At 33.0% G+C, this 20,136-nt stretch overlaps 1 protein-coding gene across 6 annotated transcripts in view; it reads left to right on the top strand.

Annotated features, from left to right (window-relative positions):
* Positions 1 to 19,090, top strand: part of LOC138696372 (mucin-17-like) — a 102,854-nt gene extending 83,764 nt beyond the window's left edge. For all 6 annotated transcript variants that reach the window (XM_069821249.1, XM_069821243.1, XM_069821244.1 and 3 more), the window contains one exon: positions 1,945 to 19,090. In XM_069821249.1, coding sequence (XP_069677350.1) covers positions 1,945 to 2,034 — 90 coding nt within the window. In that variant the 3' untranslated portion in view covers positions 2,035 to 19,090. The remainder of the gene's footprint in view (positions 1 to 1,944) is intronic.
* Positions 19,091 to 20,136: the final 1,046 nt, after the last annotated feature.

Genomic DNA, 20,136 nt, shown 5'->3' with positions numbered 1-20,136 from the left:
CCAAGTTTATTATCCAGTAGTTTTTGACAAGGAATAACCATTGCTGTAGTGTGTACTGCATCATGAGTGACAATGATAAAGAATGACGTGTGAAACGACAATGAACAAGCTGCAAGTTGCAACTCCAAGAACTACTGCATTGCGAAACAGCTTCACTGCGCCATCTCGTGATAAACACATAAAGCTTCCACATGACATGAATGAAACTCCAAGAACTCCCGCGTAATTTGAAAGGTAAATTAAACATTTCGATGTATTCCTGTTCAAATGAATGAATAAAGAAAGTCATGAGTTCTATATGAATCATTCTGTATATTCCCATCATAAAATACAATACGGTAATTGGAGGTGGGAATGTGACAGAGTTTCCTTGTTAATTGATTACAATCCATGTGTTATCATTGTAGCACTTCATTGCATTCTGCAGAATATTATCTTAATTGATTCTAGTTCATGTCTTATCATTGTAACACTTTATTGCATTCTGCAGAATATTATCTTAATTGATTCTAGTTCATTTGTTATCATTGTAACACTTCATTGCATTCTACAGAATATTATCTTAATTGATTCTAGTTCCTGGGTTAGCATTGTAACATTTCATTATATTTTGCTGAATATTATCTTAATTGATTCTAGCCGATATGTTATTATTGTAACGCTGTATTACATTCTGCAGAATATTATTTTAATTGATTCTAGTTTATGTTTTATCAACAGTAATCTCACTAGAAGTTTTGATTTATCTAGAGAAAATAAAAACTCGAGTGAGATTTAATTGACTATTACACGATTAGAAGAAATAAAGTACTCTGATACAATAAAATATTGACATATTAAAATTCTATTTCACTAATGTTAGCTTCACCAAAATGTTTGAACGGAGCCGCCATTTTCAGTTGACTGTCTATATGATAAACAAATGACGACCACAAAGTGTGTTTTATAGTACCGTAAAGAATTTGTAGTTTGAAATGTTGGCAAATGAAACAAATGGTAGGGAGGTGATAAAAACAGAAGAAAGTATATAAAGATTAGAAGAAATAAAGTACTCTAATACAATAAAATAGATATTAATTTCTATTTCACTAATGTTACCTTCACCAAAACATTTGAATGGAGCTGCCGTTTTCAGTCGACTATCTATGCAGGAAACAAATGACGATCGCAAAGCATGTTTTATAGTACCATAAAGAATTTGCAGTTTGAAATGTTGGCAAACAAAGAAACAAATGCTAGAGGAGTGATAAAAATAAAGAAATTCTAGGGAAGTGATAAAATAAGCCAGTGCTAAGGAAATGATAAAATTGTAGCGATAAACAGCCATGATTGGTTGAAACACATCCTTTCATACCGTTTTATTGGTCAAAAGTAGTATGACGTAGTAAAAGTGTAATAGTCAGTGTAACACTTCATTGCATTCTGCACAATATTATCTTAATTGATTATAATCCATGTGTTATCATTGTAACACTTCATTGCATTCTGCAGAATAGTATCTTAATTCATTCTAGTCCATATGTTATCATTGTAACACTTCATTGCATTATACAAAACATTAATTGAGTCTAGTCTATGTGTTTATCATTCTAATGCATCATTGCATTCTGCAGAACATTATCTTAATTTGATTTTAGTCAATGTCTTGCACTTCATTGCATTCTTCAGAAGGAAACATACAGTATCTTTGTTTCATTTCTATTCCTGAAGTATATCTAAGAAACACGACATTTCAAAGATTGAATCTTGTTCAGAAATGCTCTAAATGAGTGACAGGCCATAGAAAGTTCAGAATTAAAGATCATCCACTGCTTTCTCCCCTTAATTTGCGTAATTGTAATCTCGAGACATTGTTTTATGACACTTGGATACAGCTATGTATTTTAGGGAAGTAATATTTATTTTATTATTTTATTTTATTTTATTTATTTTACAATGTTCCAGGCACTGATGTTTGCTCTACAGAAGGTTCACAGCTTGAATGAGGTGGAAGCACAGCATTTATTCGAAAAGTACACCGAAACACCAACATAAATCTTTCTGGAGACGAAGGAAAGAAATGGAAAGATACGTAGCTTATGCTGTCCTCAGAGATATGCAACATGGGAGACTGAAAAATATTCTTAAATTTATGAAATATAATTTTCTCTATTTGTAAATTCACTTCCTCAAAAGTGGTAAGTATAAGGTGTAGGGTTAACATTTACATTGTGGTTTTGCACAGCCATGTGAAAATGGCTCTCATATTGAATTGATTTAGTACAATTGTGCATAAATAATTGTAAGTTTCTGTCAGGAATTCCTGTCTTGAATTATTGAATGATACATCTGTAGAGTAGTTCTGTTTAAAAATAGTATAATCTTAAAAGAGTTTTATGTGCATGTTATAACAGAATTGGTCTTTACTAAATACGAATGTTAAGAAGAAAATTCATCTGAAGTGAACTCTTGTGACATTAAGCTGCCTTAGTTTTCTACTTATTATGAGATAATTTATTTATACTTAAGTACTAAAGAGAAATATTTATATTTTGTAATTGAATTGCATAACTGAAGAGCTCTCTACATATATATAAATGGGTGTATATAAGTATATATATCTTTTTTTTTTTTTTTTTGTCTCCAGAATTTGTTGAACTTTCACTTTTGTTATTCATTTTTATATCAGCATGTAATTATTTTAGTTTATTATGTTTAAGAGTCAAATGCCGAAGCGAAGACATAAGTCTACAAAGCTTGCAAATTTATTTAATTGTATGCCAAGTACTATTGTATTTTGACATTGACGTATGCCAGTATATAATTCATAAATTTATGTTAATCATATGTGTACTAGTTATAAGTATGTACGTAATCGATATACTGAAAGTAGAGAAATCAATTTGAAAGGCAATATTTGTGTGCAATCATTTAAAATATTTCATATGGTCAGTCAGTGACAATCCCAATTAACTCTCCCTCTAAGTAAATATACTGTATTAGTTGGTATGTTATACATTAGTATTTAAGTCTTAGGCACATCATAAGATCAAATTTTATATAATAACTTCCAGAAAGCTTTATTATTTACATATTTACATATTTGGTAATAGTGCAGTACTTTTCATTATTTATCAGTGTCAAATATATTGTATTTGTATGAGCTCAGTATCTCAAAGGACTCATCCTAGACTAATATTTTGAAATCTTATAAATTGTAAGACAAAACTAGTACCCATATCCAGTTCCTTGACTGACTATAATAAAAAAAAAATGTTAGCTTTATTTCAATAAGGTTCATTGCTATAGAGGAATTCGCTAGCAATGTGTTGATGATAGTTTTGAAACATTAAACTATGTAGTAATGCATATCTCATGTTGTGAGAGTGTCATGTAAGTGAGGTGTATATTTTTGGCAGAATATCGGAACAAAAAAATGCAATGTATACTTTGAAATTGATCACTTCAAAGTTATAGCATAGCTGGACTTTTCACACAAACTGCTCTGGTACCTGAGACTTACAGGAATGTCAATTAATAGAACAGTTTGTATGTAATGAGTAAAAGTAGGTTTCGATATTGTAACAGAAGGAAGATAACATTGATATCAATTGTGTTTTTTTAATGACTATAATAATGAATATAACATGGTCACTTGTTTGGGAGATAGTCATTTAAATACTGTATTTTTTCAAAGACAAAGCTTGTGTTTATTCTGATTATATTTTCAATTAATTATTTACCAAATATATTAATTAATAAAAAAGACTTAGTAAAGTAATCTAGTATTGTTAGTAAAAGAGTAATATATAGGATCGTTCAAAAAGCACGCCAATTTTGATATATGAAATTATGAACTTTATTTTTTCAAAATACTATAAACTAGGACATAAATTTGTTCAACTCGCCTTCCCATTTCAGTTATAGAAAATGATGTGGGGCATATGACCCCCTCTACTGCGCTGGCATGCAAGAACTCTGTCCGTGAAATTCGCTATGACTGCCTGACAAATTTTCACTTGGATTTCACTGACAACTCTTCGAATTTCCTCTTTTAATTCGCGGATGTTTCGGGGTTTATTGACTTACACCAGTGATTTAAGATTACCCCATAGAAAAAATTCGCATGACGTTAAATCATATGATCTTGGTGGCCATTATTACGCGAGATGAGATGATCCGGAACCGCTCATGGAGTAACTCAATTGTTTCGCGGGCAGAGTGACTGGTGGCACCATGGTGGTAATGGAGATCATATCGGAGAATTCGCTGTACTGAAGAACATCCTATACCTAATTCTTGGGAACGGCAAAGAGCCGATTTCATTGGACTAAGTCACATTGTCACGAACCACACGTTGCGCAATAGTAAACTGCTCCATGGAAAAATGCGAGAAATTCAGACTGAAGCAACAATCAGAATGTTTATGAATATCGAAATGAAATAAAACAATGTCGAGAACCGACAAACAAAAAAAAAAAATACCAAGGAATTCAAAACTGGTGCGCTTTTTGAATGACCCTTTATATAGGCTCAAATCTGATTGAGCCACAGGTTTTGCTTAGGACAATGTCATATGTTGGCTGACAAATAATAAGAAAATTTGTTTTCAACAATTTATTATTCCTCATCGTGCTGTTGTTAGTTGATGATGAAACAGTGTTACACTCACTCGTGCTGTGAACATATGTTGATGCAGGAATTGGCTCGTTGATGACTGATGTGTTGGATGTATTGACTCGGGAGATGTTATTTCTGTTATGTTAAGTTTATTCAAAGCAATTCTGGATGGCTCGGGCACAATTTTGATAATTAAGTTCAAAGATTGTTTGGTGGTACAAGCCGTGACATCTTTCTTGCACTGTTAATACTGTTTATCTCTCTCAGTTGTGGTGGCTTTGGGTGTGTTCGATTCCTTCTGGCCTGTTCTTGCCTTCGCCATTTCTTTTTACGTTCCTAAGTGGTATTACATTTCATCTTTAAAATGTACTGTGCATTTATTTATGAAAGAAAAAAAATTATATAAAATTAATTTTGCTTTGAATAAAGTGAATTCGCATTCTATTAAATACATCTTTTCAAGCGCATTATGACACCAAACGCAATATGTCAACCCTATACTGAGATAAACTGAGTGAAAAACTGCTGCACGGCTGGAAAATGGCATTTTTAGGCAGCACCCAAGGAGAGGTGGGAAGGTGCACACGACCGCATTACCACTGCTGGACTCATTGCTCTATAATTATATTACAGTATCATCATTGTAAGACTATTACTAAAACTTACAGCAATTTTCACTATATCATTATTTGTGTTTATTGCATGGTCCTAAGTGCAGCCTCTGTACTGACCCGAGTTCATAGACATAGCCCTGCATAAAAAATAAATGTAGAGAAAATATTCTCTTGAAGTGCTTTGGAAATCGAAGGTCATTAATAAGAGTACTTTCATTTGCAGGAATGAGATCTTAATAATTTTCTGCAATAATAATAATAATTTAAGGGTGCTTAGGAAAATATTTGAGGCTAAGAGGGATGAAGTTACAGGAGAATGGAGAAAGTTTCACAATGCAGATCTGCACACATTATATTCTTCACCTAACATAATTAGGAACATTAAATCCAGAAGTTTCAGATGGGCAGGGCTTATAGCATATATGGGTGAATTCAGAAATGCATATAGAGTGCTGTTGGAAGACCTGAGGTAAAAAGTCTTTTGGGGAGGCCGAGACGTAGATTGGAGGATAATATTCAAATGGATTTGAGGGAGGTGGGTTGATGATATGACATTGTTAGCAGAAAAGGAGACGATACTAAAGAATATGTTACTGGAGCTAAATAACAGCTGTGAGCAGTATGGAATGAATATAAATGTCAGCAAGACGAAGACCATGGTCATACGAAGAAAAGTAGAGAAGATAAATTTGCGAATTCTAAATGAGGCAGTAGAACAAGTGGACAGCTTTAAATACTTGGGGTGTACTATAAGCAGTAACATGAGCTGCTGCCAAGAAGTCAAAAGGAGAATAGCAGTGGCAAAGGAATCTTTTAATATAAAAAGGATAATTTTCTGCGGACATCTGGAGAAAGAACTAAGGAAAAGACTAGTGAAGTGCTTTGTGTGGAGTGTAGCATTGTATGGAGCAGATACGTGGACATTACGACAAAGTGAAGAGAAGCGACTAGAAGCATTTGAAATGTAGATATGGAGAAGGATGGAGCGTGTGAAATGGAGAAACAGCATAAGAAATGAAGCTGTGTTGGGAAGAGTGGGCGAAGAAAGAATGATGCTGAAACTGATCAGGAAGAGAAAAAGGAATTGGCTTGGTAACTGGTTGAGAAGAAACTGCGTACTGAAGGATGCACTGGAAGGAATGGTGAATGGGAGAAGAGTTTGGGGCAGAAGAAGATATCAGATGATAGATAACAATATATATGGATCATATGTGAAGACTAAGAGGAAGGCAGAAAATAGTACAGACTGGAGAATGCTGGGTTTGCAGTGAAATACCTGTCCTTGGGCAGAACACTATGAATGAATGAATATGATGCTAGGAACTGAATTAATCTTGTTCAGGATAGGAACTGATGGCGGGCTTATGTGAGGATGGCAATGAACCTCCGGGTTCTCTAAAAGCCATTTGTAAGTAAATAATAATAATAATAGACTACATTATGGCATTGGTACCTACACACAAAGACAAAACTCTTTCACCAAATCAGCCAGACACTGTCAGAAAAAATTACCGTAATCAACAAGACCTTTCAAGTGTGTTGAATGCCAGATGAGGAAACTGAGAAATCGTGGTGATGGTGGTGGCGGTGGTGATATAAATAACACTGGACAACAAAATTAAACACATTTTTTGTTAGAAGATAAAAATGAGTGCTTATAGCATTTTTCGTGCTGATTTCAAATATGTTTTCAACATTTTTCTGTAACGCAGGGGTTTGGAATAATTGTATGAAATGTAATTCAAATTTTTCTAGTATTGATACCTTGCAACATTTTATCTAAAATCATATTTATTTACCTAAAATGTGTATGAAATAGATTTTAGGCTATACTTGGCTTGGAAAATACCTCTTTTGAGTGTCCAGCAGTAGTTTGCGAGAATATTTGGGCCCCATATTTCCTGGTAGCGCCTTTCCATTTCAGGAAAATCCTGATGATGCTCCCTACGTTCGTCGTTTACTATCCGAAGGTTTTGAGGAAAGAAAAATAGATGAGAATCCAAGAAGTTATTTTGAGAGACATATTAGGGACCTACACCCCCATCATATTATATTTACGAATCAGCTCACTGACAAATTCTTTGCAATCACCTGATCTGTGGTTTCTAGAAAGTAACAGTTGGTTGAATGATTCTTAGGTTCCCGGCATGTCATTGGAGCTAGAAAAGGCATATGACGGGATCCTTTTAGCCAACCAGTTAAGAATTACATGAAGCACAACAGATTTCAGGGGCCCAGTTCTTGTCCATCTATTTTGCAATCAAAATAACACTGATAAGCTCTTTTGAACTAGTGTAGTAAAAATTCGTCTGTATGCTTTCAGAGTTAACTAACCATAAACATAACAAAAATTGTTTATGTGATTTACACAATATTTCGAGGTATGTTTCACTTTATAAGATACTTTTACCATGCTTAAAATTAGAACAAAGAAAACACAGGTTATGAAATTTGTTTCATGAATGTAAGTTTCAACTCAACTGAGAATTAATACCAACTCTCACAGTCTTATGAGGAATAAAATTTATTTTTATGAGCTCTGACTTCACAGGCAACAGTGATCTAAAGTATAGATCATTTGTTAAGCAATAAAATGATATATATTTGAAATATTTTCTTTCCATTAGCATATTAAGGATTGTATATAGCAATAAGAATAAATCAGTTTTTCTAAAATTACAAAAAAATGGTGGGTGGTAGAAAAATTCTGACTTCACTTTTGGAATCAACAGATGAAATTACATAAGAAACAGCAGGAAGTTTACATTTGCAGATCGAGTGATTAAAAAAACTAATAAAACTAACATTTAATATAATCTTGTGTCAAATTAACTGTGTGTAACCAATATCTAACAGATGTCCTTTCTCTTCGCAAATACACAAACCCTTCCCCATAATTTTAACTTACACCAAAACGATCACATCAGTCAAAGGAAAATGGTTGTTATGGTGTATGAAAAATTATAAAAAAATTGAAATCAGATCGCCATCAGTTTGGTTCTAATGATCGTAGCTTTTTTTAAATCTTTTGTGCTGAATAAGTGATCTTTAGGGTATCTAATTAACGTAGAATGGTTGTTATCCTACTGCATTGTAAGCTAGAAATTAATTTTGTTTCCTATCCCCGCGAAAGTTACATTTTTTATTCTATTGATACATTTTTTAGGAACTATGCAAATCTGGCTTTTAGGTAGAAGCTCCCATGAAGCAGGCTTGAATAATTTCAAGGGAAAAATTGTTCCGGGCCGGATATCAATCCCGGAACCCTTTGCTTAGTGCACGAATGCTCTACCGACTGAGCTACCCCAGGAACTATACACGACGTACCTGCAGTAACGAATATATTATGCAAATCTGGCTTTCAGGTAGAAATTCCCTGTGAAGCAGGCTTGAATAATTTCAAGGGAAAATTTGTTCCGGGGCCGGGTACGTTAACAGAAAGCCACAATCGAAGTCACACAGATTTGTGTGCACTCAAAGTTGGGTTCTGGCATCTTGTCAGCCCATTTGAGTTGTGTGGATATAAAGGGAAGAATTGTGATGGTGTCGTGTATAGTTCCTGGGGTAGCTCAGTCGGTAGAGCATTCATGTGTTAATCGAAGGGTCCCAGGATCGACACCTGGCTCCAGAACAGTTTTTCCCTTGAAATTTTTAGGAACTGTATAACTTTGGGTTATGACGTTTCCAGGGCATGTTAATACACATATGAGAGTGTTAATATAGTTATTTTAATATATGTAAAAAAAAATTTTTGGTTTGTGTTTATTTTTCTAGATGGAAGAAAGTAGTTCTGTGGTGTTTCGGTAAAGGGAGATAAGTCATAAAAATGAGTTTGGAGATAATGAAAATTAAACTTCGGATCTTTATTGCAAATAATTTTCTACACAAATAGAACATATCAACTGCTAGTATTCTTTTGATTTTTGCACACTCACTCGTATAATTGTATGTTCATCTGGGGAACAAAATTCCATCTGCACAAAAAAATGACTTGTCCACCTTTACCCCAACACCACAGAATTTTTGAACGACGAATATTAATTTGAGGTCTATTACAAAAATAATGGACATATTAAGAAGATATTACATGGTTTTACTTCAGTGTACTCGACAATATGTGGTTGAAATTTCATTACTGTCAGAACTATAGAAAATGAATAAAGTACACCAATGTACAGTGATGTATTAATAATCTAAAAAAAAAAATACATTTAAAGTTTAAAAATTAATTTGTAGCTTACAATGCAGTAGAACCAAAAATTTCCAAAAGTTCCCTTATTCAATGCAACAAATTTAAAGAAGCTATGATCATTAGGACCAAATCTTTAGAGAGCTGATTTCATGCAATTCATTCATCAAAACAAGCACCTTCCCATAAGGAAAAGAATTCTCACGGTTAATATTTTCCTGTGGCTTGAGAAACAGTAATACGAATCTGACCCAGATTGAACTTCAAATGAAAGCTTTTTTATTGTAAATAACAACTGTACTTTATTTCATTGATTATTTTATTTATTTAATCTTCCTCAACCAGGTGAGGTTGCCAAAAACAAAGCATGTTAAACAGTAACATCTAAGGTGTGACATTTTAATATCTCACAAGAAAATGGTTTACTTAAATTGAAATTTACATGATACCTATTAAATGTTTTACAATTAAGATCATAAAAATTGGCTGTATAGTAAGAAGATAGACGATTTTTTTTTAAATAAAATTAAAAAGAAATCGTAATTTGAATTGAAGTACAAGTGTTTCTTCACTCGAGAGTTTGTTATTTTATGCAGTTGTTACATGCATTTTTATATTAATTAATTTTCCATTATGACAACTTTTTCAGAATTCTTTAATCTAGATTTCCTCCAAATTTCATGAAAATTCTCATCTTTGCGTAAGAAATACTACTTATAAAACAGTATAATCATGATTGCAGTAGAACACCACCACTTTAGTATAGTATAGCAAAATGTTTGACAATGCTTATATCGATCGAGAAAACACACTGTAGTAATAATAATAATAATAATAATAATAATAATAATAATAATAATAATAATAATAACAAAAAATAGACGTGATGGAGGAAAAAACAGCGAAATTAGCAAAGGAAGTAAATACAGCAAAAAAAGAGATTAATTTAATTAATAACTTCATACAAAATGTATATTATAGAACAGATGGGTCTAAAGCTTATCAGTTTTTGAAGGTATAAAGAATGATAGAATGTCTTCGAATATACTAATTATTTACAATTAGGGGCATATGCAAGAGGAGTTACCGGGTTTGAACTTCCCCCTTGAACTTAAAAAAAAAAAAAAAAAAAAAAAAAAACTTCTTTAGATTTGAATATTTTTTATCCATAATCGTTTTCCTTCTCTAATTTTTCACTTCAGAGTAACAAAATCTACATCCACATAAGGCATAGTCCTCCTACCTCTCCTTCAGTATAATCCCTGTGTTTCGTGCTGCAGCATGTTCGAATTATAACAATTCTATTTTTATTATAGAGAGACCTAACACCCGGTACCGACCTTGTAATAAAATGAAGCTGAAATTTAACTTGTGAACTATATTGAAAAGGTTGTTTTGACAGTTCTGCAGCAGAGATGTTAAATATTGTGCATTGTCGATTTTAAATTAATTTTAAGTCTCACACTATTATGAAATGTTCATTTAACATTTTGTGTATTTGACAGTAGGCCTACATATTTTTAATAATAATAATAATAATAATAATAATAATAATAATAATAATAATACACAACATTTAAAATACCGATAATGTAAATTGTAAACAGTTTTAATAATGACCCTCCTTTGACAGAAATCTGTGTACTCCACTGTTTACAATAATGAAATTTTAACAGATAACAGAACTATTGCAAAATCTTTTAACAAGTGTTATGCCAATAACCATAATTACCCTAATCAATCAATCAATCTTCTTAATGTATCCAGCTGTTTATTGACAACATAAAGTCCACTATAGTCTATTTAGTTGTTTTTCACGAGAAATGAGGAGTATCTTGATCGGTGTTCATTATAGATGCCTGTTGCTAGTAGCCAGAGTTGGGGTGTAGTCAATATATACTGCAAGGCTGTGTCTTCTGCAACTGGTACTTCTTTTGTGGTTTATGGATGGACAGTATAAAGAATGTGTTCCAGATCTTCATCATGATTGTTACACCACAGACAAGTAGGATTATCAGAAATGTGAAATTGGTGTAGGTACAATTGTGTGACAATGTGACCTGTTCTGGCTCTTGTTAAAAATGTTTGAACATGTCTGGGCAAGTTTTTGTACATTTCCAGGTCATTTGGTTTCTTTTGTACAGACTGTAAAATTTTTCCTTTGTCAGAAGAGGGCCAATTGTTGATCCATAGGTTTGTAAAATGAGACTTTACTGAAGCAAAAGCACTGGATAGAGATATCACTTGAAGAGATCTTGGTTGCAAATATGTTGCCTGTTTTGCAGTATTATCGACTTTCTCGTTTCCAGGTATACCACAAAGACTAGGTATCCATTGAAATGTAATTTCCTTTTGGAGTTCTTTTAGTTTACTTAATTGTTTCTGAAGTGGAATAATTCTATGTGCATATAGGTTTGGTACATATTTCATTTTATATTATTTTAAAGACCGAGAATTAGAACGAAAAGGCAACATCAACGAAAAAGATATAGACACTCTAAAAATTTTACAATGGAACTCTAGGTCTTTAAGAAACAAAATGGATTTATTAAAACAAGAAGTTCAGGACAAAAAGCCTTCTATAATATGCATACAAGAATCTTTTCAGATTGATGATAATTACCCTAAGAATATAAAGAAAATTGAGAAAAACCTAAAGAAAGCATATAAAGAAAGAATAAATATAGATAATAAACAAAATATACATATAATTTTCAATACACATTTCAAATACAACAAATCTAACGTAGCAATAGTTAAATTGAAGAATAGAATATCTCCAGACCCAGACAATAGACACCCAGACTTTATTAAACATTTAGAAGGAAAGGCAAGGTTAAAACTCCTATCATTTTACAACCACAGTACCAGCTGATTGGAAAAAAAAAAGACCAATATCACTTAATAGTCTTAATAGCAAAAATATGGAAATAATGGTTTCAAACTGACTTAACTGGTACTTATAATCCCAAAAATTTCATTTCACCTTGCCAAAGCTGAATTTAGGGAGTTTCAGTCTATAAATGAATTAGTCGTTCTTCTCAGTCAAGAAATTTAAAATTCTGTCAACAAAGGAGAGGATGTTTTGGCTTTTTTTTTATAGACTTTCAGGCAGCTTATGGCTCCATTTGAAGATATAACTTGTACATAAATTACATAAAGGATAATATGTTTCGTTGGCGTTCAGAATTCATAAGCAGGACCAGGAATTATTGTGATGTACCGGAGTATATATGATATTTCCGTGTAGGAATTCTGCATTACCAAATGGTGAAGAATGGGTAGTACAGAGAAAAATTCTCTCCAGCACCGGGATTTGAACCTGGGTTTTTAGCTTTAGTGCTGACGCTTTAACCACTAGGTCACGCTGGATTCAAATTCTGATGCCGGATTGAATCCTTCTCAGTTTCAGTTCTACCTCTCTGTTCCCCTTTAGTGGCTTACCCTCATGTACTGTGTCACAGAATATGTGACCTAATCAGTTTCATTACGGGATATATAGAAAAGATAATTACCTAATATATTAGAATAGTATTTTTAAAACATAAAAAAGTTACTAACAATGTCAATGTCACATGTTAACGTGTTATTCTACATTATATTTACAATATTTCACTTCCACAGCATCTTTTGATTTCATAGCTCCAATTGTTGATGAGGTAGTCATGTTTGTTTAATCTACAAGTCATCAATCAAGGAAGCATTTTCCTTTACTAGCTACTACAGACTTGACTGCTATGCACTATGTAACTTTGGATCGTGACTTCTGACGTCACATCCGGCTATTTAGTCAACTATCTAGTTGACTTCAACTGTAAATGTAGTTTTGATGCACAGCCTTAGTTTCAACATTAAACTCCTTCTTTAGCTCCTCTCCTGGCTCTATCTAAAGTTTTAGACCACCATTATTACTGTACACATTGAATTTCATTTCAGAATAAAAGATCACTCTCTTTGGTCCTCAATTGTAAAATTCTCGTAAGATACGACAAAACATTTTCTGTCTTGATATGTTTCTTAGTCTGAAGTACTTTCTTTTACGTCCATTTCTTCATTATATTCTTGCTTTTAAGTTGTCTCAAGACTGTCTGATGAGAAATTAATTGCTTCAGATCATACTTAATCCTAGAAGGAATCTGCCTTGCTTAGCCATACCTTCATTGTTCGTAATCTTGCACTGATAACCATTTTGCAATCACATCTATGCCTAAGGCTCGACATTCCTTATTCATGTGGTTTCTTCAGAATATTTTCCACTGTTATGTGGTCAATGAATAGGCTCCTTACAGTTTCGCTGTTGCATATTCTCTTGGAATTGAAGATCATTAGGTTTGTTCCAGCAAGCAATTCAGAACACATTACGAACTAATACCAAACATCTTTAGATGCATGCACTAGTTGAGTGCGTTCTCAGAAGTAGTTGCGGATTTTACGTTTTTGGAACATTTCTTGAACTGTTCTTTCGCGGTTTTTGGAGTTTCTTCTCATATTAAAATTGTATTCATCTTTTGAACTTAATTCGTCATAAAATATATCACTATCACCTTCCAAATTACTCATGATCGACTATTTTTTAATTTTAACTGCCCAGTCTTGAAGTATTTCAACCTCAACCTCAGATTAAACCATCTGCGCATGCATGAGCAGTTCAGAATTCCCAGTTCCTGCTCTTAATTGAGGACCAATTACACTCATTCCGAACGAGTTCCAAAGCATGTTGAACAGGAACTGCGAGTTCAGAATCAGTTCAAGTCTTGTTGGAACACACGTTGAGATACTGCGCATGAGCAAGCAGTTCAGAATCGATTCTGAACTGTGCTGGAACAAACGAAAGGATATTTAGCTATCGAAACATGCTATTGTTATTGAAAAATAATAGTTATAAACAGTGTTGTTTTGGTTTTGTTAAGAATTTTAGAGCTACCATGGCTATTTGTGCTCTTATCTAAAATTCGCGCCCTTTTAAACCCCACTAACTAACTACAGTGCTGTAGTTGGCTCAGAATACACCAGAAGGCAGTTCCAGTAAAAATAATGTTAAGGTTCCATAGTTCCAGTACAGGAAACGACTGATGAAGCACAATTTAGGGGCTTCTGTAATAGCCGAGTTCCAGTAAAATTTTCTTTTAAACTACAACACTAGTTATATACGACAATAAATAATGTCTAAAAGCTTGCTCTGCTGAGAGAAAACAAAAACTTGGGAAATCTGGTGGGAGTGGTGGGACAGTGAACTTTTATGAGCCTGAAGCCCATCTGTGCCATCTAATGATCAATTACTGCCAGGCACCTTCTTTAAATCGGCTTCAGAAACTAATAGAATTAAATCTACCATTGCAGAGAAAAAGAACATTTCTGTTTAACGTGAATACATCTATAAGTTAAGTATGGTACTAGGATGCCATTCCAGAAAATCGACCAACACATTTTCAGCCTAGTTTTATGAAGTAGATGGCTATCAGCAGACGAATCAATGTACCCAGTGTGACCTTCAGTTGGAGTGGGTGACATCTAGCAACACACATGACAAGGGAATTTGAAGCACGAATTGGCAGATCGTGTGTAGCCAAAGCAGTGTAACTTGAGAATGCGAAATAATAGAACGTTCATAGTAGTGTCAAACAATTTGTAACGAACAATCTCAGTTGAGCAACAATCAGCAGTCGATAAGTTTAATTGGAAAAATTCGTGAGTAAAGTTGGGTGAAGAGAGAAATTCAAAATGTCGAGGCATATGCAGTGCAAATGCGAGCAGGCATATAAGCAAATACCTTACTATAATAATACCGGACAGCTGTATACTAGTAGCATTGACGTGAGTGCGAAATATCGCGGACTTGACATCTAGTAGAGCGGCATGGAATTACATCCACAAATACTTAATATTAACATAGTGGAAATCGGACTATTGTTAAAAATGTGAGGTACTAATGTGGAATAATATACGAGACACTTAAGAAATGTTGAATAGTACCGTATTATTTAATGTAACATTATTTTATATTAAACCTGCATATTATGAGAAATATTGCATCCTTCATATTATATTCAGTAATTAATTGTTGCGTATTTTTTCTTTGCTTTAGTGAGACAAAATTAATTCTGACATTAAGAATGAATTTACAATAACGTTTTATATACCCATTGCTGACAACTGCAAAGATAAATGGTAGTAATCTGATACTTTTAATAATTAGTAAAGGCATGTGGACAACAATAAAACTTAATTTGCTAAAACCTTAAAATTTCCAATATATTTTAACTTCTATTCATTTATTAGGCCTGAATAAAAAAGCTAATTTTTATTGTTCCATTAACACAGAGACAAAGGCATTAGGCCTAATAAAGAATTTTGTTGACTCACGTTTTATGAAATCTCGGAAATCGAAAGTACGATTTGGAGCAATTTGTAATGCTGTAATTGTAGCAATTATAAACAGCACATATGCACCCTGACATTTTAAGACAGCACTAATTAATAAAACTATTAACTAGCCCAACAACAATATACATTGCAGTTGATTACAGCTTGTTTCGTGAGTATCTCCACACCAGCCGCCTAGGTAGCAGCACCAGCATCGTTCACACGCAGAACTGCTAGCTGTCCGGTATTATTATAGTAAGGTATTTGATATAAGCAACAGATAGTAAATAATAGAGCACGATGGCTACTGTAGCAACTGACATGTTTACTCTCAATACATACAAGATGTCTACTTCCACGAGCCCCAGCACAGCAAAGATAACACTGGGTTTTCAGAGTATCTGTAAAGAAGATATGTCACTGCTGATGTTTACCTTAACAGCAATTCTATCAGCAATGTATTCACACATAAAACCTGAGGCTGTCGATACAGTCTATCTCGATTTTTTTTATATAATATATTTCCTTAATAACACTATGTAAAATTAGTTGTCTTTGACAGAGATTATATCAGACTTCTGCTAAAGTGTATTATTAAATTTGTAAGCATAAAAAATATCTGAAATAGTGTCCGAATTTGGTTAATACAATTACTGGAGATATTATGGATTGCAGTATATTTTTAAAACTAAGTAAGTTATATAACTATGTAATAATAATAATAATAATAATAATAATAATAATAATAATAATAATAATAATGACATTATTATTACTATTTTATATAAAGGATTTTTCTGTGATAACACAGGTTTCATCAACCAAAATATATCTTTTTTTCTCCAGTTCTCTCAATCTAGCCAGTCTTCATCTATCACTTTCCTTTGCTGAATAATTTTCATTTCCTCTGCCCATGCAGGCTGTGGTCTATTATTATTATTATATAGTTTATTACATATATTTTGCTAAAATTTCAACCGATCAAAACAGTATATGTTGCACCATACATGCACAGGTTCATGATGAAAATAAAATAAACTGCAGTCGACTGTAGATTACCCACAGTATGGAGGGGAAAGGGCCGCAGATAATAAAAAAAAAAGGGTAATCCAAATAGGCCTACATAAAATGCATATTTGTATTTTAGTATATACAGTAGAACCCCGATTATCCGTCATCCTATTAATCGATTGGCGGATTATCCGACTGTCTTTCTCTCCCTTTATTTATTTTTTTTTTTTTGCTACAGAAACATATGAAGTAGATACTATTGTACGTTATATTAGCATATGCATTTTTTCTTGAGAGTGTTATTACAAGCATTTACACTTACACAGTTCTACTGTTCGAGTTGCCGTACTGTACAACTTCGAGATAAAATGTATTCCATGAGTGTCAAAATAAAACGTGTTGTGCTAAGTATCTAACAAAATGCATAATATAATTAAGTGGTTTGGAGAAAGAGAAACTGTGGGTCATCTGGCATCAAAATACGAGATTGATTTAATAAAAATCAAAGCGAGAAAGTGTATACAGTATGGAAATCTACAGCATGAGACCTCTACTATTCCTGTATTTCTGATAACAGCCATTAAAAGGAGTTTTCTTATCCCTTAAAAACACGTCTTTAACAACCGAACTTAAATTGATAAACTTCTGATTCACTACCAAACATATTAAACACAAGACCATGGAGAAAATGACGAAAGTTCACATAATTCACATAATTTAAGAAAATATTTTATGGTACGGATTATCCGATTTTTTCGATTAACCATTCAGTAAACCCCCTTCATTACCACGGATAATAGGGGTTCTACTGTAGCTACTAACTCAAGCTTATTTTGTATGGCAGTGTTTTAGAGAAATCATAATGTTTAGGAGAATATCTTCTGGAAAACAGAAATATAATATGTTTATTACAATTATTAAGTATTTAATTAAAAATATGGTACTTCGATTAAGTCGCAAAGAGTTAATCTGCACAAGGATATGAAGGGTCTGCTATATTTTCAATGTAGAATAGTTATTTGTAAATATTATTTATAAAAAATGAAATTACTGATAAACCTTTATTGCTGATACAAAAGATTATGCACAATACATCTTGAATATCTCAGTGCACGGAATCAGTTATTGATCCACCCTTTCTAATCTAATTTAATGTAGTAAAAATGCAATATTGACTTACTTTAAGTACAGTGTAGCAATACTGGTCCAGCATTTTTTTCTTTCTGTTGCTTCCGTCCCTTCTACCCAGAATATTAAGACACCATCCCATGAAACAAAAGCATCACTGCATTTCATTTTCAAAAGTTGTACTTGTATTGCTCCTTATTTTCGGAAATACTCTATTGAACAAACTTTTTAAAGCAGTACCCAAGTGTTCATAATCCACATAGAGACAAATTTAACAAAAAGGATCCTATATTTAACTCATTAAATAAAAAACAAAAAATGAAATAAATCGATGGTGTTTGGGTAAAAGAAGATAAGTGATAAAAATGAATTTTGAGTTAAATGAAAATTACACAAAAGACCTTTATTGCAAATAATTTTCTACACAAATAAAACACATCAAATACTAGTATTCTTTTGTTTTTTGCACACCCATTTGTAGAGTTTAACTTGTGTATTCCCTTAGTGAACAAAACTCCATTTTCACAAAGAATGACTTAACCCCCTTTACCCAAACATCATCGAAATATTGGTATATCAGTCACAAAGTTACTCACTCAGAATTTAGAAATGTTAAGCATGGCGTTCCCCAGGGATCAGTGTTAGGTTCATTATTGTTTCTAGTTTATATTAATGGTTTAATCTCAACCATAATTTATCTCAGGTAATCTTTTTGATGATGATAGACGTGTTAATATCTCAAGTAAACATTACAGTCGCTTTATAAACATTTCTAATACAGTGTTAAATGTAATTAATGGGTAATGCAAATAAACTAGCACTTAATGTTGATAAAACCAGTGTATTCAAATTTACTACACATAACAGTGTTCAGTTTTCCTACAATATTAGATTAAATGAAACTAATCTGAAAGAATCTACAAGCAGACTTTCTTGGTTTAGAGCTGGATAATCACTTGAACTGGAAGACATCACATAATATATATTACTCCTAAATTGAGGTCTACTTGTTATGCATGAAGATCCTTGTATTCTATTAGCGCTATAAGCACCCTACCAAATTTACTCGCATATAAGTCATATATTTTTTTTTACTGAAAATATGCAGAAAAAATTCGGGTTCGTGTTATATGCGGGGATTTTTATGTGGGAAAGGTTTTGTTGGAAATAAAGTATTTAAGACACATTATGCTTATTTATTCTTATATCTATACTCCTCATTTCTCATGAAAAACAAGAACTGAAAAGACTACAGTGGACTAAAATGGACTCTATGTTTTCAGCAAACAGCTGGATACATTAAGAAGATTGATTGATTCTTGTATCTGCATACAGCTAACAGATCTAATATATGGCGATTGGCGTCCTCACCTTATTCACAGTCACTACTTCCACTGCTACCAACCTCCAAGATACTCTCGCCCTCACGTGCATCACATTCATTGTTGTCAGCCCATACTGCGTCCATCAAGTGCATTTGCAATGCCTGTTTCACAATAAACTCTTCACAGTGACGTCCATTGACACCATAGCCCATGGCCATATAATTCAATCACACATGAGTTCAACTGACAGTCTCTTTATTTTCCCTGCTAACATCAGCTCATGTCCATCCACTGCCATCCAATCATTGTACAATTTTCGTACATTATCCTTAAAGGGCTTGTTCACAGAAACATCCAGGGGTTGTAGACAGTATGTGAGTCTGCCAGAGAATTAATGTGAGATATATGTTGGATTTTTTTCCCTGTAATTTCACACTGAGAAAATATAGTGAGTAGACTGTATCGAAAAAAAAAAGTTTTCGAATTTCAAACGGTAATAGCATTGAAATGTTGCATTATGATGTTATAACAAGGCACAAAAAGGATGTGGTTTCTAAATCCATTTTTCACCAAAGCGCAATCGCTTTAAAACTTGGAGTATAATTACGAATTTCATTCATTTTCAACTTAACACATATCAGAAGGGTTTTAAGATTCTCCTTCCTTGTCACGTGGCACTTAATCAATTCTAGGTTAAGGAATGAGGACATTACAATGGGTAAAGGATGGAACTCTTGCCATACCGGTATCTCATTATCTTAGCTTTAGTTTAGTGTGGGTTGAATTACCGAGAAGGTGCTTTTATAAGTTTCAAGAGTGAGACAGCATACTTATGGCTGAGTTGAATGTACTAATAAGACTTAAAGCATGTACAAGATGTGAAGAAATCTTCGATCAAGTAGAAGGT

Source organism: Periplaneta americana, chromosome 3 (genome assembly GCF_040183065.1).
Source record: "Periplaneta americana isolate PAMFEO1 chromosome 3, P.americana_PAMFEO1_priV1, whole genome shotgun sequence".
In the NCBI taxonomy this organism is placed as follows: Eukaryota; Metazoa; Arthropoda; class Insecta; order Blattodea; family Blattidae; genus Periplaneta; species Periplaneta americana.
Note: the sequence above shows the minus strand (reverse complement) of the source record. Positions and strands in the feature narration are given on the sequence as shown.